General features: G+C 51.5%; 1 protein-coding gene across 1 annotated transcript in view; it reads right to left on the bottom strand.

Annotated features, from left to right (window-relative positions):
- SIPA1L3 (signal induced proliferation associated 1 like 3) overlaps positions 1–14,758 on the bottom strand; it is a 252,106-nt gene that overhangs the window by 26,049 nt on the left and 211,299 nt on the right. The window contains exon 17 of the mRNA XM_052655519.1: positions 2,756–2,977. Coding sequence (XP_052511479.1) covers positions 2,756–2,977 — 222 coding nt within the window. The remainder of the gene's footprint in view (positions 1–2,755; positions 2,978–14,758) is intronic.

Below are 14,758 nucleotides of genomic sequence, written 5' to 3'. Positions count from 1 at the left end.
TGGGTTCTGACTCAAGCTCCACCCCTTCCCAGCTGTGAGCCTCTGGGCCTCCTCAGTAAAGCTGGGCAAATGACAGGTCTGCTTCATGGAGCACCGGGGATGGTGGCTGCAGCCATGAAATTAAAAGATGCCGGCTCCTTGGAAGAAAAGCTATGACAAACCTAGACAGCATATTAAATAGCAAAGACATCACTTAGCAGACAAAGGTCCGTCTAGTCAAAAATCACTAGAAATGACTTTTCTAGTAGTCGTGTACGGACGTGAGAGTTGGACCATAAAGAAGGCTGAGAGCCAAAGAACGTGACGATGCTTTCCAACTGTTGTGCTGGAGAACACTCTTGAGGGCCCCGTGGACTGCAAGGAGATCAAACCAGTCAATCCTAAAGGAAATCAACTCTGACTACCCACTGGAAGGACTGACGCTGAGGCTGAAACTCTTGATACTTTGGCTGCCGGATGCGAACAGCCAACTCAGTGGAAAAGACCCTGATGCTTGGAAAGATTGAGGGCGGGATGAGGAGGAGGTGACAGAGGATGAGATGGTTGGATGGCATGACCGACTCAATGGACATGAGTTCGAGCAGACTCCACAAGAGGGTGAAGCCTGATGTGCTGCAGTCCATGGGGCCACAGAGTTGGAAATGAATGACTGATTGAACAACAACCCATAGAAGGGTTGTTGAGATGGGTTCAGTGAATCAATTCATGGACTAGAGCTTAGCACCCAAACTGGCATGTGGTGAGTACTGGATAAAGTTTCAGTATCATTGTACTCTAACTTCAAAAACTGGCACTTCCCTGGTGGTCCAGTGGTTAAGACTCCACACTTCCAATGCAGGGGGCATGAGTTCGATCCTAGGTTGGGGAACTAAGATCCCATGTGCTGCGCAGTGCAGCCAAATTAAAATAAATAAAAGCTCCAAATTCAAAGAACCGGTTTTTAACTGACCACTCCTCTCTTCTTTTTGGTTTCAGAGCAAAATGCCCCAAACCAGCTGCCTCCTGTTCTGCCCTGGCTTCTCTCTGGCATCCTCCAGTCACCTCTGGGAGGCTCAACCCTATGCTCCCTGATTGCTCCCAGTCGTCACCCTGGGCTCCCAGACCCCACATTCGTCTGGGCTCCTCCTTCACTGGCTCCTCCTCCTCATATGAACACTGAGGGATCTCAGGCGGAGGCCTACATCCCCCTCCTCTCCAGCCTTTATGCTGACAATAGTCCCATTCTCTCCAGCCTGACCTCTCCCCGGAGCTCCAGACTCCTTACCCGACTGCCTCCTCTATGTCTACTGAACATCACAACAGAAATCCATCTGTGGGCTTCCCTGGTGGTCCAGTGGCTAAGAATCCGCCTGCCAACGCAGGGGACACTGGTTTGATCCCTGGTCTGGGAAGATCCCACATGCCTCAGGGTTACTGAGCCTGTACTCTATAGAGCCTGCAAGCTGCAACTACTGTAGCCCATGTGCCACAGAGCCTGTGCTCCAACAAGAGAGGCCACCAAAATGAGAAGCCTGTGCACCACAATGAGAGTAGCCCCTGCTCACTGCAACTGGAGAAAGCCCTCGTGCAGCAACCAAGACCCAGTGCAGCTAAAAAATAAAAAAGGGTAACCCGTCCAGCCCTGAGCTCTGGAGCTCCCCACTTGGAGGGAACCATGGTTTACAGATCACTCTACAGTTCCACGGAGAGGCAATGGCACCCCACTCCAGTACTCTTGCCTGGAAAATCCCATGGATGGAGGAGCCTGGTAGGCTGCAGCCCATGGGGTCTCGAAGAGTCAGACATGACTGAGCAACTTCCCTTTCACTCTTCACTTTCATGCACTGGAGAAGGAAATGGCAACCCACTCCAGCGTTCTTGCCTGGAGAATCCCAGGACGGGGGCGCCTGGTGGGCTGCCGTCTATGGGGTCGCACAGAGTCGGACATGACTGAAGCGCCTTAGCAGCAGCAGCTACAGTTCCAACCCTGAGCCCACTCCCCACTCAGTCCCCATCTCAGCTCAAGAAGAGTCTGCCCATCCTCCAGGTTGAAAGACCTGGTATCACCTTTCACCTCGCTCTTTCTCTCACATCACATCCAATCTGCCAGCGGAACCTGCTAGCTCCCATTTCAGAGAATCTATCCCAAAGCTGCCTCCTTCTTCCTCCTCAGCCTCCATCCCACCCCAGGCCTCTTACGTCCTGCCTGGACCATCACACCAGCGCCCCCTGTCTCCTGGTCCCTTGCAGGCCATGCTCCACATGCAGCCACAGGGGCCCTGTGAATACGCAACTTAGGTCTGTCCCCTTCTGTTACAGACCCTTCTGCGGTTCCCCCTGAATTACAGCAGACGCCCAGGCCCTTACCTGGGGCCCAAAGAACCCTCCACGGCCTGTGCTCATTGCCTCTCTGACCTCATGTGCTCACATGGTCCGAGCCACACTGGCCTTCCCCCGCAGACCAAGCCTGCTCCTGCCACAGGGTCTGCCAGCTGCTGTTCCCTCTGCCTGGAAGGGTCTTCGTCCAGATGTGTCACAAGGCTCGCCACCACCCGACTCTGCACAGTTTTCTTAGTCACCCTATTTGCTGTCCGTGTTCCCAACCAGCATGGCCCCCTGGAGGGCAAGGACCCTGTCGGTCTGTGCGTGGTTGTATTCCCAGTGTGTAGACTGGCATGGTGACTGACATATGAGGGAGCGAGGGGTCACCCTCCCCCCTGCCCTGAGATGCCAAGCTTGGCTCTGGGGGTGCCTCACCAGGTGCCCAGGCACTTACTTCTTTGGGTCAGTGAAGGGGAGCGGCCGTGGCGGGGGCTCGTCTGTCCTCTTCCACCCCGTGGGGTGCTTGTTGCGCATGGGCTGCTTGGAGAAGAAGGACTTGGGGACAGAGGTGGAGAGCTGGAAGGCGCTGGCCTGGGCCAGCTGTGAGGGCCGTGGGGTCTCGGTGCTGGCTGTCTTGTGAACCTGAGCGGGGTAGCCGGCCCTGGAGCTCATATCGCTGCAATGTAAAAATTAGAAAAGTAAAACAACTCTGTCCTACGTTTCGAAAAGTCAATCTGTTTAAGTCTACTCTTGGGAAACAAAAAAAATAGTTCATTCACACAGGAGAGATACTGTCGCGAAAATTCTAATACATAGATGTCTACGTGGAGAAAAGGTAATGCTGCCTTCACAGCCCCCATCCCCTCCCAGCGATGTCCTCCTAGCACAGTTGGTACCTCTATGGGTATCTAAAAAAGTCACCCTCTGTGGGTGGATGATTCCCTAAACACCTGGAGATTCTTTGTATCCTGAGCACAACCTACACAGCTGAAGGTGGGGGTCCTGCCGACCCATCTCTGGAGGTAACCATGGTTTACAGTTCACCGTATTTCTTTCTTAACCCTTTCCTATGGTTAAAACACACATGTTGGGAATTCCCTGGTGGTCCGTGGTTAGGACTCACTTTCACTGCTGGGGCCCTGGGTTTGATCCCTGGCCAGGAACTAAATTCCCACAAGCAGCACAGCACAGCTTTAAAAAAAAAAGAAGAAAGAAAGAAAAAGAAAAACAGACAAAAAGAAAAATGTGTATACAACTGGAAAACAGGAACCTTTTTTTTGAAGGGTGCGAGAATTATATTTTCATATAACTGAGTCTGTGCTAATAAATTGTTCTGTAACTTATTTTTGTTAAACTTATGCCTTGCCACATAGTATCTTCACTCAAATATTTTTTGAGCACTAATACACGTCAGATACCACTCCAGCTGATCTAATCTAAAACCACAGCTCGATATTCCAAATGCTGGATTCCTGTGGAGTTAATGCTACAATGAACCTCATGTGGTTAATTAGGACCCAAGTCTTGGGGACCCAACTGCTGACCCCACTGAAGCAAATCAGCTTTTAAAACTTTAAAATAAAATTCTAATTCCACTTCAAGTAAGAGGTCTTTAATGGGAAAATTAATGTACTTGGGGTGCAAGTTAATAAAAACTTACTGAAGGTCAATTTAGCAAAATTAAAGGGTGGGACTTCTGACTATGGATGAATGAAAAGACTGGCAAATTCTCTCTCCACCAAGCACAAAATCAACAAAAACAACCATCTTAGCACTCTGGAAATTGACCGAGGACATGCAACAATCCAAGTATTGTTTATTTTCTTGAAGAACTGAACTTCAGGGTAAGAACAGAGGGAATCTGATGTTTTAGCCTGGGGCTCCTCCCATCCCCCTGCCCAGCTCAATGAACAAGCAAGTTCTGCCACCGCAAAACCTCACTGAGGGTTCCAGACGGAGAAGAGCAAGAGGGGCAGAAGAAAGGTTTGAAGGAATAATGGCTAAAAGCTTCTCAAACTGGGTAAAAAAAACACTCATCTACACATCTAAGAAACTCAACAAATCCCCACCAGGATAAACACAAAGACTTCATCCAGAAAAACGAGTGAAAGTCAAGCACTAAGATAAAACCTCTGAAAGCATCAAGAGAAGAAGATTCATCATATACAGAGGAAATCAATACAATCAACTGCTGACCTGTCATTTGAACCAATGCAAGTGTGTGTTATTTGCTCAGTCGTGCCCCACTCTTTGTGACCCCATGGACTGCAGCCTACCAGGCTCCTGTGTTCATGAGATTTTCCAGGCAAGGGTACTGGAGTGGGTTGCCAAGAATGGGGTGGTATTTTCAAGGTGCTGAGAGAAAAAACCATCAACCAAGACTTCTATGTCCAGCAAAACTATCCTTCATAGATGAAGGCAGAATAAAGATGTCCCCAGATAAACAGACTCAGAGAATTCATTGCTAGCACATCTGCCTAATAAGTAAAAATTCCCTGGGCTGAAAGGAAATGACTGCAGGTGATGACCTGAATTCACATGGAGAAGTGAAGGGTCCAAGATGGTAAGAATGGGTTAAAATAAAAGACTTCATAGAGTATTTTGGAGAAGGAAATGGCAACTCACTCCAGTATTCTTGCATGGAAAATCCCATGGACAGAGGAGCCTGGTGGGCTATAGACATGGGGTCACAAAGAGTTGGACACAACTGAGCAGCAACGTAGAATATTCAGGTTTTCTTATTTCTTCTCTAACTTCTAAAGTTACGTGTAAGACTGTATAAGGCAATAATAACACTATATTGTTTGGTTTATAACATATATGGATGTAGAATGTATGACAGTAACAGCACAAAGGAGAGGGAAAGGAATGGGGCTTTATTGGAGGAAAGTTTCTATATTTTGTTGGTATTCAGTTAGCACTGATCTGAAATACATTGATAAGATGCATACTATAATTAAAGTTAAGAAGAATCCAAATGGTGTACTAAAACTAATTTAACACAAAAGGCAAAAGTAAAGGAAGAACAAAGGAGAAAGATAGTTAACATAGAAAACAAAGCGCAAAACGGGGAATGCAAATCTGATTATCATCAGTAACGTCATTAAGTGTGAATACTGAAACATCCCAACCCTAAGGGAGACTGTCAGGATGGATTTTAAAATGCAAGCTCTGACTGACTTATATAGACTTTCTATAATTTAGCAACATCTGTCAACAGGTCCAAGGTTGTGCACCGGTGAGGGGTTGTCCAGGGAGTCACGGAGCATGTAACATCAGGATCGGACTTGATCTGGGGAGGTCACAGGGGCTTCCCCAAGGAGGAGACAGTGTCTGAGCTGAACTGAAAGATGTGAGTAGTGTCAGTCTAGCATGTGATCTCCCAGAAATCCACGCCACAGAAAAGCCTGCACAAGGACATGCAGGCACATACAAGGATGGTCACTGCAATGCTGTGTGTAAACAGGAAAAAGCTGGACATGGCCTGAATTCTTAGATCAGTCCAAGCATATCCATAGGATCAAAAACTATGCAGCTAGTGTGAAGAATGAGGTCAACTTCTGTTTACGGATGAAGACAGATGCCCGAGCTACAGGAAGTGGAAACGAGGCATCATGCAAAGCGTGCTTTTTCTTTTTAAAATGTACATATGTTGTCAAATGTTTATTGGGCTTTTTTTTGGGGGGTGTCTTTTTTTTTATGAAAAGGAAATGTATAGTTTTTTCCCCAACTGTGGGCCATGAAATCAATTTACTAGATCTTGACTGTTATTTGGGGTAGGGGGTGGGGAGAAACAGACTGGAATAAAAAACCTCAGTGTACCTCATATGAGGCAAGGGTAAGTGGTTTTGTGAAACTTTACTGAGGATGTCCACACTGGGGTGTAATGTAAAATGCTTTCCCTGTTTTGGGTAACTGTCAAAATATGTTTGATAGACCTGGGTTGGTACAGATTTGGAGAAAAATCTCTGGAGGAGTGCACACTGATTATCTCTGGAGGCAGTAATGACGGGGGGGATGAAACCACACACACAGCACAGGGTAGAAATCAAAGTGCTGTCTGACAGCTCAGTCTCCTTCTTTGAAGCAACCTTGACTTTCCCCCTTTCTTCTTCTTCAACAGAGAGCCCAGTGTGTGTAGCCTCCCAATTTTCATTTTTAACATAAATGGCAGCCTATCATGAGCTTGCTCTGCATCTGGCTTTGACTTTAACACCATGCCCTGGAGCTCTCTCCATGTCAGTCCACACAAAACCCTCTCCCCTTCAATGGCTGCAGGTGGTCCACTCTATGAATATATTCTAACTGGTTTTAACCCTAACTTTTATATTTCTACAGTACATATTTCTCTACCCTGTCATCAGCCATGTTCAGCTTTTATGAGCTGGAAAGAACAAACAAGAGATGATAAAGAAAAAAAAGGAAGATCGGGTCCAGTGGTTAAGAATCTGCCCCCCAGTGCAGGGGACACAGGTTTGATTCCCGGTTGGGGAGCTAAGATCTCACATGCCACAGGGCAACTAAGCCCACGCTCTGCACCGAGAAGCCCACATGCCACAATGAGAGAGCCCCTGCCCCATGCCACAACTGGAGAACGCCTGTGTGCCGCAACAAAGACCCAGCATGGCCAAAGCAAATAGTAAGAATCAAAGCAAGAGGCAAAGAAGAACACCCCGTTCTCTGTGCCTGCCAGCTGGCTCCATCCATTGCCCCATTTGGGAAGGGCTTGTTCCCTCAGCCTATGGCAGGCACTGGGTATCATCCTATTCCCCGTCACCTTGTAAATGAAGGCTGGTTTTACTCAGCCTCAAGGAAGGTGACCTGGCACCCAGCCCAGGACACAATCCCGAATGTTGGATGCCACCTGTCTGGGACGGGTCAGGGGTAGGTCTGTGATCTACTTGTGGACAGTGAAGCATCAGGTGCGTGTGTGGACTGTCTGGTAGGTGACTTCTGGGGAAGGTTTCTTCACTGGAAAACTAACAAAGACCACTTGTAGTAAACGTCACTTCTTCTTCCACTTGACACGGTGACCATCTGGACAGTCACTTTGAGACTGTGAGGGGAGCCAGTGTACAGGCCGATGGAGACAGAACAAAGAAAGGGAAAGAACCTGAGTCCTTGAGTCAGTAAATTCCCCAATCATGGGGCCCTCCCTAGTGTGGGACTTCATGTTCTCAGAGGTAACAGACTTCCTCCAATTGAGCTGGGACTTGTTGCTTGGAGCCAAAGGCATTCCCACGACTATCCCTGCTTTCAACCTCTACCAGCCTCAGGCATGAACGGGTGCCCCCCACACACAGCAGGGCCACAAAGAACTATTCTGAATATGCTGTGCATCTCGACCTGGCCCGCTCAGACGGGCGCCCCTTCTCACTCCCCCTTGGACCATGAGCTGTGCCAGGTGCCAAGCACAGGGTGGAGTTCTTACCCCACCTGCCAATCAACAGAGTGAATACACCTTTTCTCTGAAGCACCTGCAAGGCCAGATGCCCTCCCCGAGCCTCAGCTTGAAAAACGAGGCATGAGCGCTGCTGGAGAACCATGCTGAGAACATAGACCATGCTGCTTACTTGACCTGGGGTCCAATCCCAGCCCCGACTGACATGCTGTAATCTTTGCTGGAGCCCCTTCCCCTCAGTGAGCCTGTTTCCTCCTCTGAGAATCGAGGCAACGACACACTTGCCTCATGAGATCATATCTGCACAAAGTGCTCGGGGTAGGCCTGGGCACCGGAATGTGCTCTTGGAGCTGCAGATACACAGGGATGTGGTGTGTCCAGGGGCTAAACGCCTAGGCTCCGGGCTCTCCCAGGGCTGAGGAGGGGGCATTCTGCTCTGTACTCTCACCCCACCTTCCCCAGAGAGGCTGGGCATTTACCTGTGCTATATCTCAGGGGGAGCAGTTAAGATTTTGTTGGAGTGAAAACAGGAAAACTGTAGGCTGAATGAAGAAACTGCGCAGCTGCCTGGGAGTGTGCCATGCTCTGGTCTGTTCATCCCTGGGGAGGCTGATGGGTGGCCCCGGGCAGTCAACAGGCACAAAGGGAGCTGCGCCCCTGCCTTTTTTTTTGGTTGCATTGGGTCTTTGTTGCTGTGCATAGGTTTTCTCTAATTTTGGTGAGTGTGGGCTACTCTCTAGTTGTGGGGGCTTCTCTTGTAGAGTACGGGCTCTAGAGTGCTCGGGTTTCAGTGCTCGAGGCTCACAGGCTCTAGCATGGGGGCTCAGTAGCTGTGGAGCCTGAGCTTGGTTGCCCCACAGCACGTGGAATCCTTCCAGACCAGGGACAGAACCCTTGTCCCCTGCATCGGCAGGTGGACTCTTGACCACCAGATCACCGGGGGAATCCTGCCTTTGGCTTTGGGAGGAAGAGCACTGACGGAGCAGGTGGTAGTGAGGGCAGCGGCCGGCGCTGAGCCCGTGCACACAGCGAGGCCCTGCTCCAAGCATCTCGGAGGCGTCACTTCATTCGGTTGCCCTAGCAACACATGAGGCAGGAAGTACCACTCTCCCTATGTTCCAAGTGGGGAAACCGAGGCCCAGAGAGATTTTAAAATAACGCCCCAAATTACACAACTGGTTGAGGACAGCACCAGGATACAAAGCCAGGCAGTCTGGCTCAAGAGACATTCTGTTTAACCACCAACCTGTACTTTTGATGACAACGGTAGTCATGACAAATACGTAACACATGAGAACCGAACCTAGCAGCAGCTGATGTATTTGGACCAGCTATGTCTCAGGCCCTGTGCTGGCTGCTTCAAACCCATGGTGTGGGTGCATCCTCGCAGCCTTGGACCACAGAGTCTATCTTCACCTCCATTTTACAGACGAGGAAACTGAGCCTCAGAGAAACTAAGGAGCCTGGTGGAGACCATGCAGCTGGTTAGTGGCGGAGTTGTGACCTGGACACAGGCAGTCAGAGGCCAGAGCCTGGGATATGCTGCTCACCAGATACCCCCAGGGGGCCTCTGTGGGGCCTTTTCTGCCCGGTGTCCGGCAGGGGCTTGAGAGCCGAATCAGTCCCTGCACATGGCTAGAATTATCAGGCTCAGTGTAGGAGCCACACGTGGCAACATTCTGCCTTCAGCCTCGGAGCAAAAATATCAGGTCTTTTGAAAGTCAAAGGAGTGACAATATGGGGCAAAAACTCCATGGCACAAAATCAACGGGGACTCCAACTGCCATCAGCCACCTCCACCCCACCTCCAGCCACAGTGCCTAGGTATCCCCACAGTGGCCTCCTGCCCTCACACCAAACCCAGCCAGAGGGTGAGAGCCATCGCCACTCTCCTCAGCTCAGGGTCAGGTCCTCCCCGGTCCACAGAGCCCCACGCCATCTGGGCTGACCCCTCTCTGCCCTCAGCAACTCCCACACCCCCTCGCACTCATTCTGCTCTGGTCGCATGGACACTGTTCCTCAAACACACCAGACACACTTCCACCTCAGGGCCTTTGCCCTCCCCTTGCCCCGCCCCATGATTTCTGCTTGGTATCCTCCTTCGCTGGAGTTTCTGGAGATGGCCTGAGTTCCTCTTCCCAAGCTGACTGACTCTCCGAGTAGGTGTCTCCCCTTGACCCTGGCTTCCCAGCCTACATGGGCGGGGTGGGGCCCAGTGGACCCTGAGGGCCTCATGTTACCTTTCAGGGCAGTGTCCCAGGAGGGGATCCTGGAAACAAGGGCCCTGCCTGCGGAAGCAGGGCCACAGGCTTCCTGCCTGCCTGTCCGCCCGGGAATGCCTGGCCGTGTCAGCTCCACGTGGAGCCGAGAGCCTCTCATCGCCGCGCATCGCCTCTGAACAGCGCCGACAAATTGCTCTGGAAACCCAGGGGGCTCTGGAGCGTGTGCTGCCTTGAGAGAGGGCGGGGGGCCAGGTGGCTGCCCGCCTGGGATCACTCAGCCCACTGCCGTGCCCGCAGCAGGCACTGGCGCCTGGCCCCGTGCCTGGAAGCTGGGCTCCCATGACGAATGTCTGGGGGCAGAGTCTGTGAAGTCACTGGAATCATCCACGGGCACAAGCTGCTACAGGCTGCAGCGGTTTCCACGGGAGGGCTGGAGTGCGCGGAGGGAGTGGGTGGGGGGTTTGGGCATGGCGGAGCCCTTCCCTTCCCTGGCAGTTAGTCAGTCCTTGAGTTGTGCTGGCAAACTCAATCCCTACTACCCCTGAGACAGCCCACGTTCCCCTGAGGAGCCCACAGTGATCTTAAAACACAGGTCAGATTATGTTCTGTGGCTCCCATGTCTCTCAGAACCAAAACCCAGCATCTGACCATGGTTGGTAAGCCTGCCTGAGCTGGGTCCCTGCCCACCGTGCAAATCAGACCTCCCGCCATTCTCCCATTCGGCCTGTCTGGCCAGCAGAGCATCTCCAGAACACCGCAAATGAGTTTACCTTCAGGGACTCGGCATCTGCTATTCCCCCTGCCTGGATCACTTCCATGCATCCTGTGAAATATCACCTCCTCCAAGAGGCCTTCCAGGACCTCTGCCTAGCTGGGTTTTCTTCCCAGACCTTATCTCCACCTGGCATATTAACAGCACATGGCTGCTCAGCTGTCTGTCTGCCTCGCTTTCTCTCCAGGAGTGTCAGTTCCACAAAAGAGGGACTTGACTTTGTCCACTGTGTTTGGAATGGTACCTGGCACACAGTAGGTGCTTTAGGGTCAGTAAACGTAAGAACAGGGATTTCCCCTGGGGTTCAGTGGTAAAGAATCTGCCTGACAATGCAGGAAACACAGGTTCTATCTCTGGGTCAGGAAGATCCCCTGGAGAAGGAAATGGCAACCCACTCCAATATTCTTGCCTGGAGAATCCCATGGACAGAGAGGCCTGGTGGGCTACAGTCCACAGGGTTGCAAACAGTCAGACATAACTCAGAGACTAAACAACAATAAACATAAGAATAACACTCCTGGGGACTTCCCTGGTGGTCCAGTGGTTAAGGATCTGCTTTCCAATGCAGGGGACATGGGTTTGATCCCTGGCTGGGAACTAACATCCCACATGGCATGGGGCAACTAAGCCCACGTGCCACAACTACTGAGTCCATGTGCCCTAGAGCCCGTGTGCCACAACTAGAGAAACCCCGCGAGCTATAACCAAGAGCCTGCGTGCCACAGTGAAGACCCAGCACAGCATTCCTCTCGGGACTGCTTGGCCCCAGTCTCCTCTATTCTCTCATGAATCTCAAGACCCCCGTCTGCAGTAGTCTCCTGACATGAGCAGTCACCAGCACTGTCCCGGACCTTTGTCGCCTCCCTTCTTACGTCCTGGCAGTACCACTGCGGACACAGCCACAGCTGCTCTGCCCTCTGGTCCAGGCCCCCTTCCTCCCTTCTCACTGATGTCTCAGCCTCAGACCCATCCCTGACACTTCTCCTCCAATCCTGCCTCCAGCACCATCTTTCAAAACATCCATCTGCCTGTATCATCCTTTCTGCCGAAACACTTCCTTGCTGCCCACAGTTGTTCGGACTAAGTCCAAACTCTGTGCTGTGGCTGACAGGGCCTTGCGTGGTCTGGCCCCTGCCAAGCTCCTCAACTTCCCATCAGCTGCCCTCCCAATTTCCATCCTTGAGCCAAGGGGCCTGTGACCTGCCGGCACCCACCCTCCTCCCCACCCCAGGGCCTTTGCACTTGCTATTTCTGCTCATAGGGACACTTTCTCCATACATCATCTTTCTATTTTCTTTTAAAAAAAATTTGTAAAATAGCCCACATATAGCGAAGTATACAAAACATATATGTACAATTTAACAAACAGTTACAAAGCAAACACCCACGCAACAGCACCAAGATGAAATCATCAGTTCCCCAGAAACCACTTTACCTGCTCCTTCCCCCTTAACCCTCTGGTCCTTGGTAGAAATGACTCCTCCTCAGGGAAATTATCCCTTCCCGCCACACCCCCCCGCACCCCCCCACTCCCGCCCCCATCCCGTTAGATCAGACAGCCCTCCAGCCATGCATCACATCCCCTCAGATCCCAGGAGGTTTGCCCTGCAGGCACTCCCCTCGCATAATTCACTCACTGCTTTTGTAATTATTTGCCTGCTGTCTCCCCCAGCACCCTGTCTGTTCCAGGAGAGCGAGGGAACCTGTTTGAGGCAGAGAGCTGTGCATACACTTGACACCTGCTACATAAATGAGCAAGAAGTGCTGGGCTACAAAGGCCCCAGAAGGAGACACAAGAGCAGCCACAGAGTGCTCGTGCCTGCCTGCGGGGAGCCTACTGGGCAGCAGGGTGTCGTTCTGGCCCCGCCCCAGGGAATGGACCTATGTCAGCAGAAGCACAGAGCTGCCCCGAGCGAAGGGCAGTGTGCGGCCCGCGGCAGTCAGAGGCACATGTGGGCCCCTTGAGCACAGCTGCTCAGGGACCCGCTGGGAAGAGGTGGGAGGGCCAGCGGGGTGAATGGGACCACACACCCTCTCTGTCTGGAACACTCCACCCTCCTCCTTGCCAGGAGCTCAGCCTCTTTTCTCCAGGGAAGCTCCCCCCACAGTGGGTCCGGCCCCTCCTCTGGGCTGCCACACCCTGAGGGCTTCCCTCACCCTGGCCCTGGCCACTATGGGCTGTCACTGGAGGCGGATCTGTCACCCACATTGACTGTGAACACTAAGGGCTCTGTCCCTAAATAGATGCTGATGCTCAGGTTGTCAGGACAGTCAGGCTTTGAGTTTGTGACAGCCTCAGGGCTGGGAGAAGGCAATAGCACCTCACTCCAATACTCTTGCCTGGAAAATCCCACGGATGGAGGAGCCTGGTGGGCTGCAGTCCGTGGGGTGGCGAAGAGTCGGGCACGACTGAGAGACTTCACTCTCACTTTTCACTTTCACGCGCTGGAGAAGGAAATGGCAACCCACTCCAGTGTTCTTGCCTGGAGAATCCCAGGGACGGAGGAGCCTGTGGGCTGCCATCTATGGGGTCGCACAGAGTTGGACACGACTGAAGCGACTTAGCAGCAGCAGCAGCAGGGCTTTAGGGACAGTCAGGGCCTCAGGTGGACTTCCCAGGTGTCTCAGTGGTAAAGAATCTGCCTGCCAATGCAGGAGACGTGGGTTCAGTCCCTGGGTTGGGAAGATCCCCTGAAGAAGCAAATGGCTAGCTACTTCAGGATTCCTGCCTGGAGAATCCCATGGATAGAGGAGCCTGGTGAACTACAGTCCACGGGGTTGCAGAGAGTTGGATACGACTTAGCAATTGAGCACACACCCAGGGTCTTAGTTAGGGATAGAATCAGGGCCTCGGTTAGGGACAGCTTCAGGCTATTAGTGAGAGGGTCAAGCTGGTTAGGGACAGTTTGGGACATTAGTTAGAAATAGCTCAGGTCCTTAGTTAGGGACAGTGTCAGGACCTTAATGACAGCATCAGGGTCTCAGCTATGGACACTGACACTGTCCCTTAGTTAGGGACAGTGACTAGGCCCCCATTGTACAGATGAGGAAACTGAGGCCCAGAGAGGTTCAGTCATTTGTCCAAGGCCACACAGCCAAGACAAGGCAGAGGCAAGGCTCAAACCCGGGTGGGCTGACTCTGGAGTCCACACTCTCATCGACTGTGAATATATTTATTTCTTTAAATCAATTCATTTAATTTTCCTTAACCTGTCCAAGGCAGTATCTGTAAAATCAGGGGATGGGTTGATAACACTTTTCCTAATATCCATTTAAAATAAAACATTTTCCTCCTCGCACCACCCAAATTACCTTGAGCACCCCATTTTGGAAAAGGCTGCTCCACACTAAAGCCTGGTTGCCTAGGAGAAAACTTCAGGAAGCAGCTTTAATGAGTAGATAAGAATGATTTGCAATTAGCATCAATTGTCTGCATGCAAATTAAAGCTCCCAACCACAGGGCCCTCTTTGGAAGTGGTGCCTCTCCCATTTTACCCCCTTCATTTCTGGGTTCAGCAAAGCCTTCTCTCAGACACAGGGTAATTTTATACCCACTCCTCCTGCCTCAGCCACGGTCGACTCCCCAGCACCGCTGCTTTTATAGCACACATTCCAAAACCCTTCAGCTACTCAGCTTTACTACTCAGGCCTGTGCCCAGCAGGGGAGACCCGGGCACCCCATGGCAGCGAGTCCCTCTTGGTGGGTGCCCTCAGACGTGTCTCAGTGATGTCTGTCTCCCTCAGTGGATGGTGGGTGAGGGGAGGGCAAGGCTTCTCATCTGAATTTGCGTGTTCCTTCTCTTCAGCTCTCAGCCTAGAACCTGGGACAAAACAAGTCCCTGAGAGATATTTGTGAATGAAATGAATGGGTAGATTAATGAATGAAGGAGCTGTTCAAAAGAGCCTGTGAGCTCAAATGATTCAGATCCATCTATCTAAGGACTTCCCCGGTAGTCCAGTGATTAAGACTCTGCCTTGCAATGCAGGAGACGTGGACCCCTGGTCTGGGAACTAAGATCCCACATGTCGAAGAGCAACTAAGCCCGTGTGCCTCTACTACTG

This window comes from Budorcas taxicolor, chromosome 18 (assembly GCF_023091745.1).
Source record: "Budorcas taxicolor isolate Tak-1 chromosome 18, Takin1.1, whole genome shotgun sequence".
In the NCBI taxonomy this organism is placed as follows: Eukaryota; Metazoa; Chordata; class Mammalia; order Artiodactyla; family Bovidae; genus Budorcas; species Budorcas taxicolor.
The sequence above is the reverse complement of the archived record's forward strand: the minus strand, read 5'-3'. Positions and strand labels throughout refer to the sequence as shown.